This window comes from Anoplopoma fimbria, chromosome 1 (genome assembly GCF_027596085.1).
Source record: "Anoplopoma fimbria isolate UVic2021 breed Golden Eagle Sablefish chromosome 1, Afim_UVic_2022, whole genome shotgun sequence".
In the NCBI taxonomy this organism is placed as follows: domain Eukaryota; kingdom Metazoa; phylum Chordata; class Actinopteri; order Perciformes; family Anoplopomatidae; genus Anoplopoma; species Anoplopoma fimbria.
In genome coordinates this window covers 21,854,049-21,881,460 of record NC_072449.1, presented here as the reverse complement: position 1 = coordinate 21,881,460, position 27,412 = coordinate 21,854,049, and the positions used below count along the sequence as shown (strand labels likewise).

General features: G+C 39.3%; 1 protein-coding gene across 8 annotated transcripts; it reads right to left on the bottom strand.

Annotated features, from left to right (window-relative positions):
- Positions 1–8,084: 8,084 nt before the first annotated feature.
- On the bottom strand, positions 8,085–27,412 carry picalmb (phosphatidylinositol binding clathrin assembly protein b). 8 transcript variants are annotated; one of them, XM_054596109.1, is made up of 23 exons: positions 26,818–27,412; positions 21,182–21,324; positions 21,011–21,086; positions 20,814–20,916; positions 19,801–19,894; positions 19,515–19,626; positions 19,309–19,415; positions 19,127–19,168; positions 17,914–17,999; positions 17,509–17,632; positions 17,283–17,416; positions 15,977–16,077; positions 15,649–15,801; positions 15,231–15,314; positions 14,624–14,716; positions 14,288–14,398; positions 12,915–13,031; positions 12,765–12,795; positions 12,470–12,569; positions 12,274–12,333; positions 11,280–11,432; positions 10,819–10,924; positions 8,085–9,551 (listed from the first exon to the last, which is right to left on the bottom strand). In XM_054596109.1, exons 1-22 carry the CDS (start codon positions 26,945–26,947, stop codon positions 10,832–10,834), a joined length of 2,247 nt encoding a protein of 748 aa, XP_054452084.1. In that variant the 5' UTR covers positions 26,948–27,412; the 3' UTR covers positions 8,085–9,551; positions 10,819–10,831. The 8 variants fall into 8 exon arrangements, with proteins under 8 accessions (XP_054452084.1, XP_054452034.1, XP_054452050.1 ...); XM_054596059.1 differs by lacking the exons at positions 15,231–15,314; positions 15,649–15,801; XM_054596075.1 differs by lacking the exons at positions 15,231–15,314; positions 15,649–15,801 and having other exon boundaries at positions 11,328–11,432.

Sequence of the window (27,412 nt, the reverse complement as noted above, 5' to 3'; positions counted from 1 at the left end):
TGTGCTGCGGTTAAACCAGTCCAGCACCTTAGCGATGGAGTCCTCCTCGTCACCAGTGGGACTGGTGGCCTGAGTGGATAATTGAAATGCGTGTTTTTGATTTGATTTCTTCTGCTCTTGCTGATCAGACTTATCAATGAAGTTGAGATCATAAGACACTGGGGGATCTGGATCTGAAAAGAAAGGTATATAAAAAGTATAAATACATCTTAATGTATTGAGAAAGTACTGATGTCTGTGCTCTCCAAGGGGCCCGCTGTTTTATTAACAAGACTAAGAGTTAGCCATGCTAGCTGCTCTGTGAAGCTGTACTTTAAACTAAACGCTAACGTCAGAATGGTAACATGCTGATGTTTAGGGGTATTATGTTTAATTATGTTTACCACATTCAGATCTTAGTTTAGTTTGTCATCATGCTACAATTTGCTAGTTAGCAATAGACACAGCTTAGGCCAATGTGAATGCTATTAGTCTCCAATGAGGACTCTAACTGTGGATGCTGTAGTTACTAACACCACCAGTTGCTTTTTTCTTAATTCTCTGGCCTTTGACTTCAATGTCAAGGTGTATTTTACTAAAAACAAAATCTGTCTGATGCTCAAGGACCTCCTTATTGTTGCGGTGACTCACACTTTCTCAAAACACCTTGTCTTATCTGTTTTTTATGCCATTGACTGCCTGCTTACTCCTCGCTCACCATTCTTCTCAGAAGGGTCACAACAAAATTTTGTTACCAAAAGTCTTGCATTTTCTTTGGAATACTGCAAATTTCTGTAAAACTTTCAATAAAAATCTCTGAAGAAAAAGTTACTCTGAAGTTGAATATCTCACAGCTCTCAAGTAGCTGTTGCTTCATTTTAAGATCCAAAGGTTAGGAACCACTGCTTAAGTTGAAAATTGATGACTAGTTCAAATAATCATACCTTTAACTACAGTAATTAGAGTTATCCCTTGTAACTTAACTCACCCACAGTGCTTTGGGGCAGACTCAGATCTTCCTGCCTCATTGCTGTTCCCACACTGCTTTTGTTTTCTCTGTCTGAATCCTGAATGCTGCCTGTGTGCAGGACGACATCCTCATCTTGTTCATCGCTCTTTTGTGGGATTCTGTCAGTGGATGCATCACTCCTGGTGTATGTGGCAGGTCTGAAATTAGGCAGGTTGTGAGATGCAGTTAAAGCATGAGAGAGCTTGATTAAAATGTTGGAGTCAGAGTTGTTGGAGGAATCGTCCACTGACCTGTCTCTTGTTGTGGAAGGCGGGTTTCTGTCTCTCTTCAGACTGGAATTAGACGAAAGCTGAGATGCATCACAGAGTGGCTGCTTGGAGTTTTCATCTAGAGGTTTGGATGGCTGAGCTGAATGAGATTCTTGATAAGAAACTACATTTTTCTGCGGTATTTCATCTTGACCCTTCATGTAAGACTGGTTAGAGCTCTCACTGGACCATCGCTGGAGGCTCCGTCTTGGGGTTGGAACAATCCCAGTTGTCCCTCCCTGAAGGTCTAACGTCAGGCTGTTGCTGTCTGACTGACTGGAGGTACGTCTTGAGAGGAATGTCCTCTTCTTTGGCACTGGCCTGTAACCTAAAGAGGAGCCCTCTGATGTGATGGAGCCCCCTGAAGTATGACTGCTCTCTACTGGATGGCTCTTCAGTGGAGATATAGGCTCTGAGGGAAACAACGGAAGAAAGGCCCAGTCTAGATTATACATTCAATATCGCTCTGCTAACGCTTTGCACATTGATGTTTCTGTATTGTGGCCAATCTGTATTTCAGAACCTCACAAAAGCGTTTTAAGTCTGAGTTCAAACCTGTCTCAGATGACTCCTGGTCCCGACTGGTTGACATGTCATCATTATTTTCAGGTGGCTCAACAACAATAAGGGAAGTGCGGTTGAAAGGGTTGTGCCTTGGCTTAAAGGAAATTAAATATAATTAATGATTGACATTACAATAGTTTCAATGTGACGGTAATAAGGTTGCAAAGAAAGGAAAAACAGAAAAAGGCTGATCTGTTTTGTAACACATATGCCTACCGCTCTTGGAGAATGCACCGCTGAATTTATATTCTCTTTTTCTGCATCACTGTGGAAAAAAACATTAAAATATTAAGTTAGGAAGGTGACCTTAAAGGAAATAAAAGCACTATAAAGCATTAGATGCAGTGCAATTTAACTTGATCTGCCTGCTGAAAAACGTCTCAGCAGCAAAGATTTCTTGCTTGCTGACTCGTAAATATCGCTGGTATCAAAGACTAAGAACTCTAGCCAAGCTAATCAACTGGAATATCAACCGAAAGTAAGAGAGCATCCCATAAGTTCTGGCATTATGTGGCTGAATAAGAGGATTTGTATTACGGGAAGGCAAATCTTTAGGTAATTGATTGATTGCATTTAAAATGCATCCAAAAAAACTACAGTAGAACTATCAGGCTAAAAACAGAGGTCAGGCAGTTACATTCTTGAGTGTATTGTGTGTTTAGGGAATGTGTATCCCTCTCCACGAAGTACAGCTTGGCAAAATCAAATATTGACCTAACTTGTAATAGAAACATGTTGAATACAAATTATCCTCCACAGGAGTAAGTTTCACACTGTTAAAATATTTGACAAAAAAACCCTCCTGGCATAATAATGGATATGAACATCCTGATCTTTTTGGTGGAATTTCATTCCAGAAATAACAACCCCTGTAACCTCTTATACATTATCATTATGCTCAGAGCTCTATGGAGTTAATCCCTCAATATGTCAAACCACATCCAGCAATGTTATGAGCAGTAGCTGCTGCTGGGCTATAAAACAGACATATTCCCAGTAAGCACCACCTATGTTTGCACAGCCTTAGTCACAAGACACACACACATAGTGTATACACTGACAGAGTGAGAATGAGAGCGAGAGAGGAGCTGCTCCAGTGTTTTAAATTGATCGAGTCATTTCTTTTAAAAAAACCTGAAGACAATAAATGTAGAGGTTAAAGACAGGCAGATCGGTAAATCTATGAATAAGAAAGGAGTCTGTACTTGATCTCCTGCCGCTGTAGTGCTTCCAAACATCTGGCTGGTTTTGGTGGAGCGGCGATGTCTGAACCTCGACTGCTGGGTGTCTTCGATCTTTCAATTCTCAGAGAACCATCTGCAACAGAAATGAGCAGAAATGGTTTACAGCCGCTTATGAATAACAACAATGAAAATATTCAGTTTTAAATGATATGATGCCGTATGTTGATACAGAGCAGATGTTTAGGTTTAGTTCTTCCCAATTTATGACCCCAGCACTCTGTATTTTACTACCTTAGCAAACCTTTGAGGGAAAATCAAAATGTTTTATCCTCCAAAGTGTGTTTGTGAACCCACAGATGCCAAAAATCTGCACTGAAGGATACATTTTTGCAAGGGGAAAAACAATGTTTAAATCCAATACTTTGACTAACTGTGTCACTTTACTCTGATCTTGTTCCCTTCTATAATATACACAAAGGCATCTGAAAAGGTTGGATTTAAACTTTGGTTTCGCTCTGGGAAAACATTTGATCCTTCAAGGCAGACAGAAGACATCTGAGGGATTGTGAAAATACCAATGAAGATAGAACCAGCTGCTGGATTACAGGTAAAAAAAAAAAGATGTCAGGAGTGCTGGGGTCACAAATGGAGCTAAAACATGTGCTTTAAAACAAGCCCTTTGTCAACAGTGTAGGACGAACACACCTAAACCAGCTCTCCTCTTATCCATGGAGGCCAGGATGATCTCCGAGCCGTGGATCTTGTCCATGTGTCTGCGGGACTTGGCCTCATAAAACCACTCTCCAGTCCGGTACTTCAGCTCGGTGTCTAACTGCGAGCCGCTGTCAAGTACTTTCTCCATTTTCCTGGATTGGAAACAGAAAGTAGAAATGTACAAATGCTTAAGTCAAGAGGTTTTTCTGTACGGTCATTCATTGACGTGCCACTCAACTAGGATTAACATATTGCATAAACAATGACTGTTTTCAATCATATGCAGCTTTTTTTTTTATCTCCTGAGGTATTATGGACTCAGTTTAAGAAGGTAAGATGTTTACTCCGCTTCACTGCAATTACAGTTGCACATGATCTATATAAAGGAAAGAATTCGGAAAACATTCCCATCAAGTTCAAATCGAATCAAAGAGAAAATGAGCGCTCCAACTTATCTTTCCTCTTCATGGAGAAACACAGCGGTCATGTGGAAAAAGGGTAGCACATTATTACAGGCTGTTGGCTTAATCCTTTTACAGCAGACCGAAAAAGACACAGCGAGCATTCAGCCTCCCGCTGATATAAGAAAAATAAGTTGGCCGGCCAACTCCATTAAACTCCCAATGAAAAAGCACATTGTTCCATTATATTCTTGACTCATGTAAAATAAATTAAACACATCTTCAAAGAGGACTTTTTTTTGTCAGTTCTCATGCATAAATGCATTTTTAATAGGAAAATAGAGGTTTCTCCTTTTATTCCTACACATGGGAGGGATCAGAAAAAATACTGGGCCTTTTGTTTGTCTTAACAAGCCTTGAATATACACTGAGAGGAATGTTTGACCCCTCCCAAAGGTTCAATGGAGAGCTTAACAGCTGATTTTAAATGTTTTTCTGAAAGGAGGCAATATGAGGCATCACGCTCTTCACAGTTGAGGTGTCTTTCATCACTGAGGCCTATGAGGGTTGCTATTCTTGTCCATCAGGGCAGCATGACCCTCTCCCATGTGTGGACTTCATCTTGGCTGTAATCTAATTGCCCATCTCACATGGAGGCTTCTCAGCAATGGCGTCTGTATCCAGCCAAGCTGTTATTGTGTTATTCTATTATGGCCAGAGAAGTATTATTTTGACTGTCCCACAAAGGCCTCTTCTCACCAAACAGGCAATGGATTGGAGTACTTATTTAATCATTAAAATTACATTAGCTGAATAACATGAAATCAGCTTAAATGCTGGCCTAAACCTTTCTGCTCATGTAAAATAATCAGAGTTGGATGCCATTTTCATCTGAAGCATTAACCACATAAAAAAAAAAATATTTTTCTACCTGATTCTCTCCTCCTCAGCCTTCTTCAGTTCGGTGTCCCTCCTCAGCACCGTCATTATCACCCCTTGCTCCTCCTCCGTCAGGTAGCTCAGGTCAATCATGGTTCCTCCTCCCGCTTCTCTCTGCCTTCAGGTGTGGAAACGCTCAGCAAGCAGGGAGCAACCAGCTGAGTCTGTCGCTGTCAGGCAAATCGCAGGGCAACAAATTCACATTGTCACATCTGTTAAAGTTGTTAATGTCCAGTAAATATGAATATAAATAAATCATAAAGGTATGAATTACTTAACTTTCACTGTTGTTTGGTGAGCTGTTTCTAAAAAATAAGTGACCAAAACCACAGCATGCCATTCTTACACAACCACTACAGTGACTTCCAAACAACAGGCCTCTAATTAAGGATGGAGAATTAATCAATCAGCTCTATTTGAATCAGAAACATCTGCAATATCTGAAAAATAGCACTAACTGATTGTAATGTGACCCGTTGATCACTGTGGCATCTGAATCTGTTTAGGAACAGAATTGGAAAGTAAATAAGAACATTCACTTAAGAAAAAGTACAAATTAGAGGTACTTTACTTGAGTAGGCAATGTCTATTTTGTTTATCTTTTCAGAAGGAATTATGTAAACTACCAAAATCACTACTTTTACACCATACATGTATCTTGTGTACTCCTTTTGCATGTTTATTTAAGGATCTATTTGTTGACACATCAGGTAGGAGCTCCAGAGACACACTCACTGACATTTCTTCTATGAAAGCAACAACACTTTGACTTTGTTATGAAGTACTTATAAAATACTTGTAAAAACGATACAATGTCTGAGTCCAACATGTCTTTGGGCTGCTGCAGATCCCTGCTGCAGGACACTGCTGCTAATGTTTTTCTTTTCTCAATCAATGAGAAGAAGCACTCCCGCACACTGTCTCCCTTCATGCTGAAATATTTATTTGTTTTCAGCGTATTGATTTGCACCAAGTTATCAATTTCACCTTCCACCTTAGCATACCTGTCAGCCATTCAAGTAGATAAAGACTTCTGTTTTTTTTTTTTATGTATCCATGTTTACAAGTGGCGAGCTAAATCGATTTATTATGTTTCTTAAGAGTTACATTTGAAATCTCTACCTTAAATAAAAGGGAATATATATAATAGTTAGACTTCTACTAGGTTCTAGTAAATGTATTGACAAAAGCAACGGTTACAAATAAGACAAACATTATAGTTATTATACTTTATAATGCGACAATGAAACGTTTGTTAAAAAAAGAAATACCTTGAGTCAGAGTGTGTCGCCTTCCTTAGAGGACGCCTGCAGGCTTCTCACTAACAGCTCCAGTAACTCCCCATCCTGATGTGTCGGTTAACAAACAAACAAAAAAGGGAAAAAGGTGGAATAGGTGTGGAAGTGTTGGCCTCGTTTAAAGAACTGCTGCTGCTGTTGGATGTGCTGGACTCCCCTGTCAGGAGCTGAAGAGAGACGGATGGATTCTGTGTGTGTGTGTGTGTGTGTGTGTGTGTGTGTGTGTGTGTGTGTGTGTGTGTGTGTGTGTGTGTGTGTGGATGGGGTGGACCTGACATGTGCCGCCAGCTGAGCAGTTACATAGTTTTTTTTGTGTCCTCTGTGCTGTAATGGCAGGCGGCGTCCAGCAGGTGTCCTCAGTTTCCACGCGTTGATGACGTTCTGTACAGTCCATGTTTGACATCATCAGTGTGTGTTTGACAAAAGGGTGTGGACACAGGAAGGCCAGAGGAACCTGACGTGTGTCAAACAGCAATAACACGTTCACAATACAAAGAACAAGAAGTTCAAAGCTCTTAAAAGGGAAATATCAAATTCCCAGTGTGACCCTCGGGGCAACTACATGGTTTAAACATCAGGTTGTTCCCTTTTGGTTTGTTGTTGGATAAATGGACCATGGATGATGCTGCTGGCTGACTGTGCAAGTGGTTAAAAACATGAAAACTTTATCATTTTTGGCTTGTGACCGCATATTAGTACCATTGTGTACTACGGACATGTCGTGTCCTTTATGTGGACTACAAGGAGAGAATTTTTCCTCTCCGATTATTACATTAGATTTTAAGAAGCTTGAGGTGGTGAAAGTAGTAGAAGTGCATTGATTGGTCAACTGCGATTTTCTTTTTCATAAACCTAATCATTTTTCAAGGGAAATTTTAAACTTAGTTTTGCGTGAGCTTCCAAATGTTTTTGCTTTTTCTTGTCTTAACATTGTACATTTAACACATTTTGGGGTTTTGCTCTGTAAGTCGGACAAAATAAATACATAACCTTGGGCTCTGGGTAATTGTATTTGGCAATTTTAATAGTTTTCTGTTGTTATACCACACAACTCACAATTAATCCAGTCTATATAAATATATTAATGTAATCATCTTGTAACTCCTCAGAAAGGCTGGATTAACAAACCAGGACTCCAAGGGCCCTCATAAACTCCAAGTATGGTACTTTTTAATTTGATTCATTTTAGCTGTGTCTAGGAAGATACGGCAATCTGCACCACTACAGCAGAATATCAAATGACTCGGTGAGATCCTGTAAGTGGGTCGTGTCTTGTCTTGATAGTTTTAAGGCTTGAGTTATTTCAGCTATTTGTCAAGGTGCAGTTTCCTGAATTACTTTGTATTTAATCACCACACAACAAACCAGGACCCATTCAGTATTCAGTAAGAATGTTCAGTGTACACTCAGAGGGGGGTTAGGTGGGGCCCAAGAGCTCATTTTTGATCTAGGGCCACAGAGCCATGTCAAACCCCAAAGTTGAAAACTACATTCAAAGGCAAAAAGTGCCTTATGTAGTACCATGTATTTACAGTTCCTTAAATGATTAGTAGTGTGCTCTAAATGTGACTGGTTTATAAATTGTCTATAAAGTTACAAAACCAAAGAAAAAAGAATGTCCAGGTTCATCATTTATCAAAACTCCCTCTCTGCCGCAGTGTTTGCAGTTCAAATTCAATCGATTTAACATTCACATTGAGTAAAGAAATAAAAATACTGAACAACGGTTTGTGGAAGCTGCTCTTTATTTGTAAAAGAAAGAAAAGACTTCAGTCATTGTCTGCTACACGTTCTAATTACATAAAGAAAATATCTGCGGAGACAAACGCAGAGAATATCCTGAATCAAACTTAGGTAGAGTCAAATTTGATTGAATTGCTTTCATATTTCATACATCTTTCACTTTTGTAACTCGAAGAACAGTCAGTTTTTTTTTTATATACATGGAGCACCGATCAACAGTGCTCCTCCACTCCACCCTGGTCCTCTGGATCTTTTTATACAATTAATTTACATCAAATCTTTGACCATTTTTCCCGTTAGCGTAGCGACAGCTAACCAACAAGCAGACATACTCCGTCTCCTCAAACCCCCGACCCCGACCCACCCGCTCCCACTCCCGCTGAGGAACTGTAGTGTGGAAAGATGTGTGCAACATGAAGACAACTCTTCCACATTCAGAGTAAAGGCAGCCTTGAATACGGTCAGTGAGTCAACGGCATGCCAAGCTTAAAGCAAATGGAGCCCACCACCCGGTGTGACGCTTCAGATTCGTGGATGAAGTGTTTTTTTCAACTAGACAGGAGACCGATCCATTGCAAAAAACCCTAGGCACAGAATCGACTATACACTGGTAACTGACTCGTACTCTAGCCCCTGCACTTTAAGTACAATGGGGATTGTGAAATCTTTCCTCTAGTAAAAAAGTTTCTTAACACAAAACTCGTAGAATATTTAGTGCTCTATCATTCCGCTTAATAGGTGTAATTTATATAATAGCTATTTTTAACTCTACCTCTCAATGATAGTCTGAGATCCTTGTTTAATGCTGAAGCACTCCCACAGGTGTTCAATGTACGGTAGATTTTACATTATTTTTTTTATCCTCCCAATCTTAAACCAATAATCATAAATAAATACAAACAACACACAAGGAATGTCTACTGTAAACACTGTAAAAAAGACAAAAACTAAACAGGTGTAAACGCCATTAGCATCACTACTTAGTGACAGTTAAATAACTGTAGGGAGTGGATGACTGATGATCGGATCAAGAAAGGGAGGGACCGCTCTCCTTTTCTCCTTCCACCCCCTCCCCGCTGAACATCAAGCCTTTTACATCCATCCACAGCATTTCCAAATACATAACATCAAAGTTTCTCGGCACCCATATCTATCTTTACAGATTACACTGTAAAATGGATAAGGAATCCTCTTTTAGGGGGGTTTAGACAGCAGCATCACTCCACGTCTCGGACAAGTTACAGAATAATGGGTGTGAGCTATCGCCAAAACGTCACTTGGACATGGTTACCATGGTTTCTGACAGTCGCTGCACCGTTGTGTTCTTGTGTCTGTATTTGGGTGTGTGTGAATGTTTCTCTGAAGAGTTAGACTGCAAGAGGACAAAGCTTCGCTGCAAAGTGCTTCATCTTTCAGGAGAGACACTTTTCTTCAAATTACATGAACTGCATCTGAAAGAGAAGCAACAGGCTACGTTAATGAAAGGCTAAACTGTAAGTAGAAATAATTAAAACTTCAATTGACAGTTCGTTAAACTCTTCCCCAGAAACAATCACAGCTTTAGCAACCACAACAAGGCACGGCAGCTTTGAATGTATGTTGAAGTGGTGTTCATGGGATGATCATCGGCAGGTTGTGTTGTGTTTCCTCATCATACTTTCAGGGCTAATTAGCTCTACTATAGCACTAGAATGAGAGTAGAACGGACATTGAAATGTTTGCTAGTTCAAGAAAACGGCGCTCAGAGGAAACCTATTGCTTTCTTGGATTTTGGACGGGAATTTTGGACGGAAACTTTCGTTTTTAATCTTAACAGTTTTCTTTACCATCATGTTCATCACAGACACACATCTGCCTGTATTACAATTAAAAATGTGCATTTTGTAGAAGCAATGGTATACATAAAAATGGCTGCTACTCTGACCATCCAGCTATGTTGTTTCAAAAGGGAATGTCGTCTCTACTATCATTCTATAATAGACTATCAATACTGCAATACAAGAACAGAGGTGTTTCTTTTTACAGCGACCCCCAACTGGGATCTTTCCCTGGGATCTGTTAGGTTCAGCCTTTGTCGTCTATCATGGTATCATGCAGCCATCAAGTGCATATTCAACACCCTTTTTTTCCTTGTTTTAAAACGAGTCAGCTAAAATCTTAACATATTTCAGCCACAGAGATAATGAACATATAAATAGATAGCTATAACTGATAAAAATCTGTTCGCATCAGTTTTCATTTAATTTCACATTACTTTGTTTTAAATATTAAACCTATTTTTTATGAAAAAAAAAAAAAAGAGCCATCTTTATCATAATAAACCGCATACGTGCAATGTGAGAGCAGAAAGCTTTACTGACAAAGCTTAGCAAAAAATCAATTAGTTAAATTCAGCCACGGCTACAAGTTTCGCAGGAAGCAGGTTTGAACAATGAATGATGACAGTGAAGACAAAAGGGGTCAGAATGAGTCTGGCCATGAGCAAGACGCAGCAGATCTGTCAAAACAAGCAAGAAATCCAAGCAAGGAAGGTTAAAATAAAACGGAATAAATGAGAAAAAATACATAGCATCTAATCAGATGTTGTAGGCATATATAAAGAATAGAGTATATAAAGACAAGAAAGAGTATATAAAGACAAGAAAGAAACAAAGAAGGGTATTAGCACTTGGCATGCAACACATGCAGGTGCACTCTCTAGCAATGAGCATGCTGTACCTAAAAAGATGCTCTACAAGAAATCCTTGAGAGAGAGGTGTGCAAACGGGTCCTGTCCAGGGGCTCGGAGAGGACTCTGGCTGGAAGGACTAGAGGCTGCGGAGGGCTATTTCGGGAAGAAATAAAGGAAGTAGGAGGACCAGAGGAAAAGTCAGAGAGTCAGTACAGAGACTGAAGGAGGGATGAGATTAGTTTGGAGAGGCTGTTATGAATGAAAGAAGGGTTAATAAAAAAGGAGTTGTTGGGGGATGGGGAGACAGGGAGTCAAGACAAGGGAGGTGATTCACAGTTTTGTCCCTTTCAGCTCATGAGAGTGAAGGGTCCATTGTTAAAACTGTCATCGTCTTCAGCAGTATTCACACCGACAACAACGCTTACACAGTGACTAATTATGGTACACGTCACAGCACAATGGAAACACCTATTTACCCAACCCGATAACTGCGCAAATAGATACTGACTTCATCGTGCATCAGCTCGGTGGCGTGGTCAGACTGCCGTGCACCCACCTGAGCACTAGACACGGAGCCGAAGGGGTTGGGTGGCCTCATCACAGGCTGGGAGTACATCATGGTGGGTGGATTCATCATCCCCATGGAGCCCATTTGTGGAGGCTGCAGCGTGTTGAGATGAAAAGAAAGACGTCATTTCAGTGATGCTGGATTCAAGTCAATTGCTTTACAAATGTAAAGGCACTATGTGTTGAATTTATATGTGAAAAGATTATTTTAACTGTTCCATCATTAATCTGCTGATTATTTGTGAGATTTATTGATTTATCATTTCTTCTCAGAGCCCAAGATTACATATTTAAATTGCTTGTTTTGTCCTAAACCCAACAATATTCACTGTATTATTAAGGATGAATAAGAAAAAAAAAAGGCAAATTTGTGAAGCTGGAATGGAAAAAAAGTACTTAATTGTTTCAGCTTCATCTGTTGATTTATAAATGTTTATAGACCACTAGGGGGCACCAAACTCAACCATTTGTTTCTCAAACTCAAACTCTACACATACTCGCTTTTCAATCAACATCATTTAAGCAGCATTGATGACTATTAGTCCCAAGTGATTAGGCATATGTTTACCTTCCACAAGTTATTTTAAAATCCCCCAAAATTATAATTAAGACAACCTTGTCTTAATTGTAATATTTATAAGCTGAATGTGCTTTAAATAAAAACTATTGAGAATATTCCACCTTTTCATTTTATTTATAAAACTTCAATGAATATTCATGAGAGCAAAACAACGGCTCACTTGACCCAGTTTAAAGGCATTCTATTAATTCTCTAAATAAAAAAAGAGCAGGTGAAAAACTAAACGCATTTATCTGAAATTAACTGTTTTAGCAACATTCCCAATGTAATATCAGCTGAACTATTTTTCAAAACAGATAAGGACTGAACATGAGCTACACAGACTATACACAGATATATTTGTCGTCATACTGACCATGCCATATCCCATCATGCCTGTGGGTGTGGTAGCAGGGAACGCCATAACTGACGATGGCTGAAGAGACACAAACAGTCCAGTCAGAACACAAATGACCTCTGAAACAATAGCAGCAGGCCAATTATTTCGCAGTAAAATTAGACAGAAATATAGTAGAAATCATGAGCACTATAGTTAGAAATATGTGTGTCACCATGGAAACGGGGTTCCAGGTCGTGGACGGCGCTGCTTTGGGCTGCCAGCCGGTGCCGCCGGTCATCCTCTTCTCCCCCGGCTGGCTCCAGTGCATGTCACTGTAGATTAAGACAGTTGATGTTAGCACCAGCTTGTGACTGCCCTGAAAGCACAAAGCTGCTGCTGTTTCTGTGCAGCAGAGTGTGTGTGTGTGTGTGTGTGTGTGCGCGTGTGTGTGTGTGTGTGTGTGTGTGTGTGTGTGTGTGCGCGTGTGTGTGTGTTTTTAAGCCACAGAGCGCTAATGCATCACTTACTTTTTCATAGTACCGTTCCCAATGCCGAGGTCTAAAAGGAAGGACAATATATAGGTGTTAGCTGCCTGTCCTCAAATATTTTGTCATTTTTGTGCCTTAATAAACACGTGCTTTAATTTGTGTAGACAAAGAGCAGAGCATCACACTCACTGCCGACAAGGTTGGCCAGAGAGGAGTCAAGGTCATCTGACACCAGCCTGTCTGGCAGCTGACCGGACGCCTGGTTGGAGCCGGCAAGAGTCGGTTTCAGGATGCCCCCGGTAATATCTGACAAGACATACAGAGATAATAAACCTATTGAAGGCATTCGGTATTTTTGTCAGTTGTAGTTTCACAATAAAAAAAAAGATAGAAATATGTCTAGGGCTTTATCTTTCTGTCCCTGACAGAGTTTGGTATGTTTTTTTGTATTGTATTATCTTTTGCGCATTCTATGCCTTTATTAGATAACCAACTGTTGGATGAGACAAGAAATGAAGGGAGAGAGTGATGGTGAACGCCCCTCGACTGTTTTGGATATCAGTGCTCAGTCTGTAATGCTACACTGCAAAAACATCAGTTTTAATAAGTTAACTGGTCTCATATTTCTTCTTCAAGACTTCTTTTATTAAAAACTAAAGAAAATCAGTCAGTGGGGAAGAAACTCTGATGTTCCTGTGTTTCAGGATTTGTCTTCTAGAAAATGACATAGATTTTGAAGACGGAATAGGCATACTGCTACAATATCAAAATAAATAAATAAATAAAAATGCCTTTTTGTTTTGGAATGGTTGCATAATATCACTATTACATTAAATTAATTTGGCTTTTGTTCAAAATGACTTACAATAAGTGCATTTAAACAAGAGCTGGATGTTACAAAAACAAAAGTGTTTAGAGAGCTACTTTGCAAGTGAGCAAGGTTTATTTAATTCTATTTGTAAGGAAATGAGACATAAGTAAATGAAACAGAGTTGACAAGGTGTAGTCTGAAAGCTCTATTAGCAATGTTCAACAATCAACTAAATAACTTGTTATAGATTCTTCTGCCATCCAACAATGGTTTGAGATGAGATTAGTCAGCATTAAATGGTGACATTGTATAATTTTGGGCTGTTTGCAGAGGTGGTAAAAAATAGTGCAGGGAGGATGACAGCCTTTTTTGTAGTGGCGACTTACAAGTCAGAGCCGCTAGTGCAGATGTTTCAGCTATATCTGATGTCAGGACAAGATACAGCGCCTTGAAACATATTGTTGTGTACCTATCTGTGCTATTTCGTCAGTCATAAAATCACTGGGCCAAATTAATTTGTTTCTTAAAAGCTTTTATGTTTGACTTTTTTTCTGCATGACTCTTTTTCTCCCTTTTCTCAGCTGAGTGACTTTTATTTGATGTAGTTTCTTGTCAAACATTGGAACAAGGCTTCATGAAAGACTGGTTAATCATTTGCACAGTACACATACTACGTATACCGCGGTTAAACACAAGACACTTATTGCACAGGTATTGCATGTTCACTTGTATGTAAATACAATATCCTCACCATCAGAATCGAGGCTGTTGCTGCCTGCGGCTTTGGCTCCGAAAACAGACTCAAAGTCCACTTGGAGTCCCCCTGCTGACTGTTGTGGAGGAGCCTGTGGCGTCGAGTATCCTTCATTAGAGATGAGAGAGAAGACAGTTGCAGTTACAGAAGTTACATGAGGTCAAAACTCACCACCGCTTGGGACTTTTGGTTTCTGCACTGGCCCGTGTAAGTACAGTGTCTATATATCAATCACTGTTTAATTAAACAGAGTTGAATACCACCACTTTCTTCACAGAACAGAAAACTAGCAATCGATCTTCTGCTGAATGAGCTGGAGTGAGCCTTCAGTACCTCTGAATAGACCTGCTACAGTAGAGGGCTCAGTGGGGAAGGGAGCCTGGTGTGGGAGGTGCTGGGCAATGGACACTGGACCACAGAAGGAGTCTGACACGCCACAGGAAGCAGGATGAGGTAGACAAAGAGAGAGAGAGAGGAAGAAAGAGAGCAAAAGTAAAAGGCGTTTCAAGGCCGAGCCAGAGTGACAGGTTGGAAATGATGCAATACAGGCAGGAAGAAGACAGCTAACATGTCTAACACTTTAGTAGTTGTTAAACTCTGTGTGTTTTAAGTTAAGGTTAAGAAATGTAGAAGTATAAAATAGTGCAGAACAGTATTGTAGCTACCAAGAGGAAGGGATTAAAGGAATAGTTTGACATTTTGGGACATTTTTAACTAGCTTAAAAAAAACATATATAAGGGTTACTAATCTTCCCTTCTAACTCTAGGCAAGACAGAAAATAACTGTATCTTCCAAAAATGTCAACATTTTCCTTTCTATAAATTTATGATCACATTTCTACAATACATATCAAAATAAGAGCCCTAGGGGTATTTTATAGGATCCTATGTTTGCCAGGGCTCAGGAAACATAGGCTGAGATGGTGATCCATCATAGTACCTGAGATGGAGTGTTCTATCCGCACTGTGCGTTTGTAATTGGTTGAAACGGATGAGTTTGTGTCAATAAAGGGATTGTAACGATCTGGAGAATCAAAAATAAGGTTGGTAAAAGTAGAAACAGGTTTCAACTTAAAAAACTCTAAGGCATGTCTGTATTACATCAGAACAACAATCATTAAAAGAGAGGATGAGCTGTGAAGCAAAAATGGTTGTATGGCCTCTATAGTGGGACATGGAGGGCATCGGAGGTTAAGAGGTGCTCTAGCTTGGTATGAACTGCAATGAGGATCATTGTAGAAACAGACAGAGATTTAACACACACAGTAAACATGCAAGCTAAGTCATGCTTATAAGTGACAACAGAGAAATGAACAAGTGCGACAAGACTTTTGAGGAGAAACAAAATGAGTCGTTACCACCAAACATTTCATGACCGGATGTCCTAGAGGAAAAGCTAACACCGTCTGAAGACACGACAGGTAAGTGAGTGGCATCGACAACGATTTTTGAGAGGAAAGGGTTAAGGTTTGGCATGGATTCATCCCCAGCTTCAGCAGAGGTGAAAGGATCTAGGCAGGCAGAGGAAAGAGAGACAGAGAAAAAGACAAAGACAGAAGAGAGTGGAGAGGAAGAGGCGGGCATCAGAGTCAGACAACAACAAAAGTAGGAGAGCATGCAGAAAAAGGTCCAGAGAGTCCAGGAACACAGATGTTGTCTGGAGGCGTTGAGGGGGCAGCTCTTTACCTGCCCACGCTGTTGCCACTGGAAGCCCTGTTGAGCCTGACTGCATGGAGGGCTGGAAAGTTGACTGCAGGTCAAAAAGGTCGCTCTCCATCTTCACTGCACTGTAGACAGAAAAAGAAAGCCAAATAATTGTTAAACCCCTTTACAAGCACAGACCTTTTTTGTGCAAAAGTCTGAAAAATAAATCCAAAGTAAAATGGTGACAAAGTCTTTGGGGTTAAAGGTAAAAAAAATAAAGAAGTCAGAGGCCTTGTTCAGACTACCAGCCCAAATCCGTTTTTTCGCATATCAAGATTGTATCTAGATTGATCTTGGAATGTCCGGACAGCAAAATATACAAAACATGAAATGTGATTTTTGCCAAAAGGATCCAAACCACATCTAGAGGTTTGAAATATGATTCCAATTGGATGTCTACACTTGTGTGTCAGTCCAAACATTCTAGCTGCTGAAACTGGATTTCAAAGTGTGGAAGCTGAGCAGAATTCATGCTGCTGCTCACGCACGCGCAACAGAGGACAACATGGAGGACAACAACTGAATATAATCAAATGTCTGCTGGCCTTTTTACTTTTGCTGTCACTTTCTGCTGCTTCCTCCTTACATCGAAATGTTCTGCACAGCTACTTAACAGTCGGATCCTTTCAAGGGCAAATGTTTCCTCATTAGAAAGGCGTGTCACAAGCGTAGCTACATAGTTACTGGCGCCTACACTGTTACCAGAGCAACAGAACAAGGTAGATAGGTTGGTAATGTCTGGACATACAAATCCTATCTGATCACTTGCAAATAACAGTGCAGACAGTCCGCCCTAAAGATCTGATTTGAGAAACAAATCAGATTCGCCTGCACTCTGACAGACACTAAAATGTATTTGCAGAGATACAAACATGGTTTACATATCGGTGCTCTTCTTGTCTGCATGTTTAATTTCCACATTTTTTACTAACATATTTTAACTGTTGTGTTTTGCAGGCACTCCTCAGACAGTTTTGACAGATTTCAAAGTTTTAATACCAAATTAGAGAAATTGATCGATGGTTTCTGCCCTAGTTTCCACTGTGAGTAAAAATCATATAGCTTCAATGAAGAGCTGGAACAAGCCAATACAGAATGTATATGTTAACCTTTCAGACAGTGTCAGGTAAGATACATTTACTAATCTTAAAGCAGCAATAATCAAAAGGAGATGGATGTAACGGGACTAAAAAATAGGAGCATGGGTATAACACAGTTCAGAATGATATTGAAAAACATATTTCATATCTAGAGAGGGGATATACTGCAGATGTAAATGTAAGCGGACCCGTTAGAGCAGCTGGGTGTAGAGAAGAGGTCGATGGCTGGTGCGGTGCTGATAGTGCCCCCTGTGGTGGAGATCGGCGATGTGTCAGTGGTAGCGAAGGAGGGCCTCTTGGAAAGCTCTTTGAGCCGCTGTTCCTGAGTGAGATAGAAACTCATATTCAAAGATACAGACAAACATCAATGCATCTTTAAGTGTGCAGCCTCTTTATTTAAAACAACAAATCCACCTTCAGAGCTTTGAGTCGAGCCTGTTCCTCTTCGAGAGCTGCCTGCTTCTCTCGCTCATCCACTTTAGTGAAAGACATCCCCGTGCTAGCCAGTGATGACACTGCATTTGACAGAGTGCTGGCCCTGCAGGAAAGACACAAATTCACTCTAGATTGATTGATTTATCCATTATATTGGTTTTTATTATTACATCTCCATCCTTTTTATCTCTTGCGTGCAATAGTCTCAAATTGTTTTCCTGTTTGTCTCATCATCAGCTTGTCAGAAGGGTTTGACTGATTTATTGACTAGATGCAGCATGATCAAATACAACTTTAAAAGTTTGAGCAATATAAATGGAAAGGCATTCTCTGACATTCAAGAAATTCAGGAATTCATATATAGTGACGGGAGGATTGATGTACCTGCTAGCTGCAGTTGAGTCTTTGACCTTCTTGCCCTCTAACGAGGCCAAGTGCTGCTCCAGAGCTTCAAGTAGGCTACTGGGAGCCTGCCGTGACAGAAAACACACAGTCAGCAACTTCCTGAGACACAGAAAATGTAGTCTACATGGACATCAAGACCATAAAGGACAGTGGTGGGTAACCAAGACAATGCAGAAAACACTACACACTATGACATAGACCAGATAGACAATTCATGTCTTTCAATAGGAGGTTCAATTTTGCTCCCCAAAGTTAAACGACCAGCTTTGGACTGTCAGTTTCCCCACCACTGATCGATTACTGCATTGCATTCAAGCCAAAAAAGCTACTTTGGATGAGAGTAAACTATGTGTGGGATGACGTACTGCACTACGGCACTTTCAACAACCTGGGCGTTGTTGAATCGGCCGTGTCTACGCACAACGGGGCAGCCACATTTTTACAAAAGATGAGCTCCACTGGTTCACACCTCAATGACGTGACCAATGTGGTCAGAGTTTACCACAGCGAGTGTTTTTTCCTTCAACTGTTTTTCACCATCATGTAGGAGACAGAGTCAGAGCAGAGGCATGCAAAAAGACAACACTGAAGCAAGTCACGGACATAGAAGAAGAGTGAAATGATAGTACTTACACAAACTGTGAACTAAAGTGGAAAGATAAAAGGGGAAAATACAGAATATAAAGGTGGTGACAGTCAGACGGGGAATGCGTTTTAGTTGCAGTTCTCCATGGAAAAATATTTCTGTTACCCACAGCACCAAACTCCGGTATGTGCAATTTATTTTTAAAGTAGGAAACTTCTAACTGTCACACTGTGCAGATTTCCTGGGTGGATTGCAATTACTGGGATTACTTTAATACATTTAATGTGGACAACACCTTTATTTACTGTAGAAAGAGGGAGGAGTAGCGAAGGGAAAGAAGAAAGGGAGTAAAAGGAGAAGAAGAAGAAGAAGAAACAGGAGAAGAACAACTCCTCTGGCAAACATGCGCTTGAGAAGGAAATCATGCAAAGTGTCTTATCTTAAAGAGCATTTGTGTTGGGTGTACTACTCTCTAGTTTGACAAAGACAACTGCTGATAAAAGAGCAATTAAAGCTGGAAATAAGAGAAAGAGAGCAAGTGAAGGCTTCCTATAACGAGAGGGACAACCTGTGATTTCAGATTGTTTTGACGGTGTCGGTGCTTACCTGTGACAGATCTGGAATGTCTCCTCGATCGATGCCCACCTGCTGTTAAACGAGAAAGAAAATCAAATTACAATGGTGTCTCAGCAGCATTGAGCTGCACAGTTGACTGCTGACTGAGAGAATCATTTATTTATGACAGCAGGTGTATCTGTGAAAAACAACAAACATTTAGTCCAATTTACCTCTGCTACTTTGAGGAACTCTGATATCCGGGTCATTCTGGTGAGAAACTTCTTGTAAATATCCAAACCTTCTTTACACTGAGTCTTCTTCATGTCAAAGTATTTCTCTATTTGGTGACAAAATAGAAATTGGAATGACCAACCACGAAATATTGGGACAAAATGAAAGAGAAAAAGAGAAGGCTGAAAGCGAAAAGTGATCTTACCAAGCAGGTTGATAATGCCTTCATTATAAGCAGCGAAGAGCCTGATGGAGTCTTTGAAGAGGAGCATGAAGGCTGCATTGATGACTCCATTAGTCAGCTCGTTGGCATTGACCTGAGGGAAAGCAATAATTTATCTTACAGTTTCTCCACAGCGGTTTGTTGACGTAGAAAAACGAAGCCTGTGAACTAGGATAATGCAGCCTCTGTGCGATCAGAACGCTCCAGACTGGCAGCTTGTTTTACTACACGAGCTGCAGAGCTGCGGGAGGCTTCACCTTAAACTCACATTGAAATCGAGGAGTGCGTCCATCTGGTTCTGAATAATGGGGATAGTTTTGAGCAGCTTCTCTGTATTCATGGTCCTCATTACGCCGTCCACTCTGTGTGGACACATGGGGAGAGGGGGCAGGAGAGGGCACCGAGGAGAGAGGGAAGAGAGAGAGGAGAAACAGAGATGGATGAGCAAGCAGTGTAGCTCTGAAAACACAATAACAGAATTAATGTTCCCTTATATGTCCTGAACGTCTTCAGGTGTCCGGTTTATTCTGAACAACAGTCCCAATCCACAAAAGATTTTCAGTTTACATAAGAACAGCACCGAATCCTCACATCTGAGAAGCAAGAACCAGAATATGTTAAGCATTTTTGCTTACTAAAAAGGCTAAAACGACTATTTGATAAATAAAATTGTTTCTATAATTTATCGATTAATCGTTGCAGCTCTAATCAATTGATCTTTTGCATTTAAATCTAAAAACAAATCACCAAAATGCCACTTGCTATTTGCAATTATAAATTTGGGCATTTGTCACACAAATATTTGGACATATAAGGGCTAAAATTAGATAATAAATCAATTAGCCTATCTACAATAAACATGTTTGACAATTTTGATAACCGACAATCTTTGAAGTCATTTATCAAAGTGAATGAAATTAAAATGCTGTTTCCTGCCTCTTCAAATATTCTGCATTTCTCAGTTATTTATCATTGTAAACTGAATATTTTTGGATATTGGACAGTTGGTCAAACACAACAAGTAATTTAAAGACATCACCTTGGACTCTTGAAAATTGTAATTGATATAATTGACTATTTTCTGACATTTTTCAGGCTAAACGATAAGCTGATGAATCATAAAACTACTGATGATGTTTATCAATAATCCACATGATAGTTTGTTGCAGGCTTAAACATTACCTTTCATTTTTCAGATTTATAAAAAAGGGGAAATACATAATACAGTAGAATAATAATAATAATAATAATAATAAGAAGAAGAATATAATAACTCCTTACCCGCGTTTAACTTTTGTGAAGTCAAATGCAACCTGTCTGTATGAAACTGCTTTCTCGTTCAGGTATCGACTATACCTCCTGATAAATGTTGACATGTCATATCCTAAAACGGAAGAAGGAAAAATGAACTTTTTTACACCGTGCATAAATTAAGAATGACTTGGAACTGAAGTCAAAAACCGGCATAACATTCTTACCTTGTAACCCACTTTTGTCCAAAAAATTACTGAGGTTAAATAGTGTATTCCTTGAAGCCAAGTACTGGACAAAACGCTACAAGAAAAGGGAAAGAATGGTTAACACCAGACTATTAATTAGTAATACATTAATGTTTAAACAATCTGCTGGTATTTGCTGAAGCGTCTCACCTCGTTGCCATAGACCATGAGGTGGTGTGTGGTGATAAGTGACTTAAACACAACCACCCAGCTGGTGTTGGTGGTCCTCTCAAACAGCGAGTCAGCCAGTTGGGGAATGTTCACGTTCATCTCGTTGGTGCAATGGATCAAATCTGAGGCAAAAGAGAAGAAGTTCATGAGGTCCAGCTGATCTTTAGAAGGCAGTGTATTTGTAATAATCTATCATAATAAATGTGTTAATTGTCCTGTGCTGCAAAACAAGTGCATAAAAATGTCATAAGATGCGCAGCTCTTCTTCGATATATCGTGCTGCAAATATTTTTAATGTAACTGCTGATAAAACTCAACATATGCAGGGCTGCTGCTAGAAAAATTTTTTTTTATTATGATAGAACAATTAGTGAATTAATCAGTTGATCAAGTATTAATCAGCAACTTGTTGGATAATCAAGTAATCATCTAAGTCATTTTTTAAGAAGAAAAAAATCTCAAAAAGTACTACTTCAAGATTCCCAACTCCGATATTTACTGTTTTTTGGCCTTCTGTAACATTTTAAATCTTTTGACAAAACAAACTATTTGAAGTGTAAAATTACGCCGTTCTAAATTGTGGCCATTATTCCCTTTTTTTCCTAACATGTTATAAAACAAATGATTAACTGATTTATCAAGAAAACTCTCAGCAGATGAATTGATAATGCTAATTATTGTTAGCAGCAGCCCTAAATATATAATACAAATATGTTATTGGGATATTGGTCATCTTGGTAGGATATACTGTAACTTGAATGTGGTATCTTACTGTTGAAGCATCGGGGGACATTAGATATCCAAAGTTATTTAAATGTTTAAACATTGATAATAAACTTTGATCACCTACTTTTGGGGATTTGACTGATTTATTGATCTTTTATTAAATCACCAACCTAGTTCAGATCAGATATTGTGTGGAACACAAACAGTCATAGCTAAAACCTCCTTTTGTAATGAATATTGAGGTGTTGAGTCAACGTCAAACCTTGCACCATTGTGTATAGAGCTGACAAAGCAGGCAGATTTATCTGATATACTGTATTTTTTAGGGCGATACAAATTTAAACTTTATTCAAGATAAATTTAATTTGAGTCGATATGTCATGTTGAGCAGGTGAGCAGACAAACACCTGCTGCTAACGCTGACAAAGTACAAAACTACCACAGATGCACAAACCAATTTTTGGAAGTCTGAACAGAAAAGGTCTCTGATGTGTCTCATGCTTGTGACCTCCAGTACAGGTCACATATGTGCAGTTTGGTAACCCGTAAGCAGGAGCAACAGAATCTCAAAAGACCGTTTTTCATTACCATCTTTGACTGGATATTTCACAATGGATGTTCAATGGATTCAAAAATGTAGCTCCAATCTACTAAACAAAATTGTGGACATCTTTACCTCACAACACAATCAGTTCAGTTGGAAACTGCACTTAGGGCTGAGGCAATTAGTTGATTAATTAATAAGTCGATCAACAGAAAATTATTCAGCAACTAATTTGAAAACCTTTTGACTATTTAAGTAACGACAAACATTTGTTGCTTAAAGGTTATAAAATGTGAGGAGTTGCTGCTTTTCTCCATTTTATACAACTGTAAACTAATATAGTATATTACAAATTGTATTTATTCATTTAACAGTTTTTCTCTATCAAACAAAATTAGAGTAATGTGTTAAAAAAAATTGAAATGTGTAATATGTATGTAATTATAGAATTTAACTCTTCATGTCATCATGAATCACCAAAATGTATTAAAAATACTACTGCAGAGCAGACATGACGTCAGTGTTCCCAAAGGTAGCTGTAATGGCCATTATTCACTTTTCTCTGACATTTCATTGTCTAAATGATTTATCTACTAATAAAAAAAGATAACCGACAGATTAAAAGACAATAAACGTTATCATTAGTGCTTGCTTACTACATAAAATATTTGAGTCACAATAAAGCAATTATTCTACTCAAAGTAAAATGCTGCAACAGTGTGTTAAAGAAAGGACAATTTCTGCATAAAATTAACATAATAAACAGCAAATCACCATCAATGCAATCAAAGTTCCCTGTAGCAGAAGGAGATACTGATATCATTCATTTTAATCGTCAACGGCAACATAGCATGCTTTTGAAAAGCAACACGAAGAGCAGGGCTTTAACATGTTAACCATACATGTTCTGCCCCACCGTCTCTCCTACATCGCCGTGCTGCTTGAATGACGTTAGTCAAAGTGCTAATGACCCTGCCATTCACAGCGGTGATCAGACTGAAGGGGTAATTGGGCCTCCCTTTCTGTCCTATATTTGACTTTTCAAAAGGCGGGGGGGACTTTAAGTAGGACAGGACAACCTTCCAGAGCAGCAGCAGCAGCAGCAGCAGTTAGCATGGGTGGCTGAACTGCCCAGAGAAGAAGATGACGGAGAGGAGACAAGTAGGAGTTAGGATGAGGAGGAGGACGAGGACGAGGATTCACTGACAGCACTGTCATGTTACAATCAGCCCGCTAAATATTCACAGTGGTTGACATTAATGATTTCTATTGCAATTCATTCATGGGACACAAATGTGTTCATGTGTGTTAATCGCCATTAAGGCTGGGTTATAATGGGGATCAATATACAGCACAATTAATTCATTCAGGATGTCATTATTAAAATGTGTTCAAATTAATTCTGGAAAATGTGTTATTTTTTCAAGGGAATATTTTTCAAATATATGATACATGTAAAACTAAATGTAATGATGTGTTGCACTGCATAGCATTGATTAATACAACACTTTTTTAGATCCAAAACTAACATTGTGTCTCTTTAATTTGCTTGAAATTATTGATCTAGAGATTATTTCATGGACAAAAAATACTGTAGTATGATCATAGTGTCATAATACCACTCTAATCTCAAAGTTGATATAATAGTTTATAAAAGTATCAAATATGGATTTATCACACAGCAGCACTAAATATGTGTAGGGCTGGGTATCAAACCGTAATACTGTTTTGGTAACAAAATGTATTTGTAGCACTTATTCACAATCTTATTTAGAAAGTTTGAAAGTCCATGTGGGGTTTTTGACACTATTCCATGGATCAACAGTAACAGGTGGCGGTAACATGAGAAGATACACAGCAATGTGCCAGGAAAGGACGGGAAGAAGAATACCGCAAGCTAGTAAACATCGATGTAAACAATGATGGATCAAAAATGTTTCCAAAAATTGGCTTTGGAAATGAGGGAAGGAAATGTAGTGAAACTTTTGTTTGTTCATAAGAAAACTTTTCTCTAATTTCAATGAAAATGTTGACAATTTTGGAGCATTTTTTGGCTAAATTCTCAAAGAACTATTAAAGACAACTTTTAACAATAAAGAACTTTGGCGTCCTTTGTTAAATAGAAAAAGTTTTTTTTACAAAAATGTGTTTACGTGTTTCAAAGTCAAGTAACATGCAAATATTGTTTTGTTATTGGTAGCAAAACGCAGACAGAAATCGGTTAACCTTGGAAGAAATTTTTCAAGCAAAAATGACAAATATTCCCTTGTTCAAACTTCTGAAATCTGAGGGATTAATGCTTTTCTTTGATTTATGGGACGGTAAACTGAACATCTTTAGGTTTCAGACTGTGGGTTTAACAGAAGCAAACATTTTAAAGACTTTACCTTCACCTATGTCCAAATGATAAATCCTGAAAGTATTTGGCAGATTATTAATAAATAACAATCACCGTTAGTTGCAGCCCTGGATTCTATTTATGTTTATATATGATTGATAATACTGAATAACTGCCCAGCCCTTATTATTCATAAGGTTGGGATTCCAACTTCAAAATAAGTCAGATGCAGCAGGTAGTAGACCTTTAGCCTGACCAATACAGGATTTAGGATGCTGTTGCAATATTGACATTTGAGAGTTTAAAAATCTGAATATTATTTAACGAACTATATTCATTTTCCTGATTTAAAGATTTAGCCAATTCCTGAAAAGTCTTGTACAACTGCTTTTGTTTAGAAAACATTTTACATTTGAGAATCTTAGCTTGTTTTGTTAAATGAAAGAAGTGTTAAGTTAGTAATAAAAAACACTTTTTCTAATTCCCACAGAAAGATAATGACAAAAGGACAGGAACTTATGTGTTGTACTGGCACTAATATCAAAACGTTTTAAGCATATTCAACTATAATTATGCATTCCTATACTTCCAATACTTTCTTTAAGCTCTGGTTGTTCTCTCACTCTCTTCATTTACAGTATGTCATCTCTCTACTCCTAACTCTCTACTAAAGGCATAAAATGGCCATAAATAAACATTATTATACATTGAAGAATAAAAAAAAAAAAAAAATATTTCTAAAAGCATACAATAAACTACAAAAAACAAAGAGTCATTATGTTTTAACATAAAAGTGGACGACACCGTGTTATTATCTATGTACACATACGTCCTCTGTTCTGTTGTGTACTGAGACACGTCCGTCACTTTGGATAGCTGGCTGTGTTGGGATGAGCCAACAGAGTGTCACTCTGCCAACTTTCACTCATTTCACCTCGGGGGAGTCGCCTGAGCAGCACACCACAACAGGTGTGGAACCTGCAACCTTTTAACATCAAACTCAAAATATGCACCACAAGTTACCATCATTCCTATTTAGGAAATCAGATATTTGCTCTTTTACACTCCAAAAACCACAATGAGTCTGAAAATACAGTGTCCACCTATTTCCTGGACTATTATTGAACTCTTATGATGATGCAGGGCCTTCATAAAAAAAAAAAAAAAAAAAAACACTTATCAGATCGATATGCAGGAAATCTACCAATGCATCTCCAAGTACAGGAGGACGGTGACTCCTCTAACTGTGAGTGCATCTGATTAATGATCACACAAGGATTTAAGCCCTTATGCTTACGTCAGCCAACATGCACAAGTGTGTGAGTTTGGAGGAAGGAAACTCACAGATCTCAACCACAAACAGTGATTTCACCAGTGTGAGAAGCATCATGACCCCAACCATGAGACACAGCAGGTTATCACATTACTCTATCGCTGGCCTGAAACTGACACTTGTCCTGCTGCAGGTGCACCAAGATGGGAGATGAAACTGGATTCCTGTAAATGTTAATACCAGGGCCTGTGAGAAGCAGAGGCCCACTTGCTAACACTGATTTTAAAAGGTGTAATTGCTACATAAGGCTCAAATAAACATGTATCCAGCTGTGTTGCTATATAGGCTAAACATTCAAACCCTAAACCAAAGAGTAGATGTGAGAATGACAAGAGTGAAAGAGGGGGGGGACAAAACCAGACAGCTAGACAAGCTACTTTGACAGCTATTTATGACAAAAAAAAAACATGTAAAGAAAATCATTTATAAGCCTCAATAAAAGGGTGAAGCTCCCTTCTTAGCTGTGAGTAGCTCTGTGTCAACAAGGCCTGAGCTGCATGTTATAACAATATAATCTCCCTGACATGAAGCAGAGGTAGCATGTAGCATGTAGCCTCTCAGGAGGCTTTTGAGGCCTTGTAGCCCCTCCACCGCTACACATCAGCCAGCCACAGCGGTGTTTTCAGCGGTGATTTAACACTTGTGTTTCTGTGGTTTGTTTTTTTTATACTCACAATCCAAATGTTTCTTCTTCGGGCCCATGACTTCGTGAGTGGTGGCCTTGCATACTGTTTTGGACACGGCGGATCCCGTTACACTGTGCTGGGCTGCAGTTATCCTGTCTGTAATGCTCTGCCCCGACATCTTCTCTCTCTCTCTCTCTCACTCAACGCAACAAAAGAGCTTTAATAAAAATGTAGTCCTGGTTTATTTTCGGGTGCGAGCTCTTGTATAAAAGTAAAATAAAACCTCCACCTCCTCCGCAACCTTGTCGGACCCCCACTGGCCCCACTTCTTTCCCCCACCTTAGTGGAAAATATATAAAGAAAAATCAAAACTAGGCTATGGCAGACGCGGACCAGGGGAGGGCGGAATAAAGAGAAGCGGAAATCCGACAACAACAATCAGAAAATGTTAGATTGTTTCGGGGTTTTTTTTGTGTTGCCTCTCTCGGCTCCGTCAGTCAGATTTCGGCGCTGCCGTGATTGCGGGGTCCGCTCGCTGACTCATCCGACCCGGGTCTGTGTCTAGCTCTCATCCCCGAATGTGGCACACCGGATCCCTGCGTCTCTCCTCCTGCCTGCCTACCTCCGCCGCTCCGCCAGTCGT

What these genes read in the sequence shown, in the direction of transcription:
- picalmb (XM_054596109.1), bottom strand. Translation starts at nt 26,947, where the DNA reads ATGTCGGGGCAGAGCATTACAGACAGGATAACTGCAGCCCAGCACAGT. An exon ending in GAAGAAGAAACATTTGGATT is followed by an intron (nt 21,325 to 26,817) that starts GTGAGTATAAAA and finishes CTTTTGCCTCAG; the next exon opens with ATTTGATCCATTGCACCAAC. An exon ending in ACATTCCAGATCTGTCACAG is followed by an intron (nt 18,000 to 19,126) that starts GTAAGCACCGAC and finishes CTGTCACGGCAG; the next exon opens with GCTCCCAGTAGCCTACTTGA.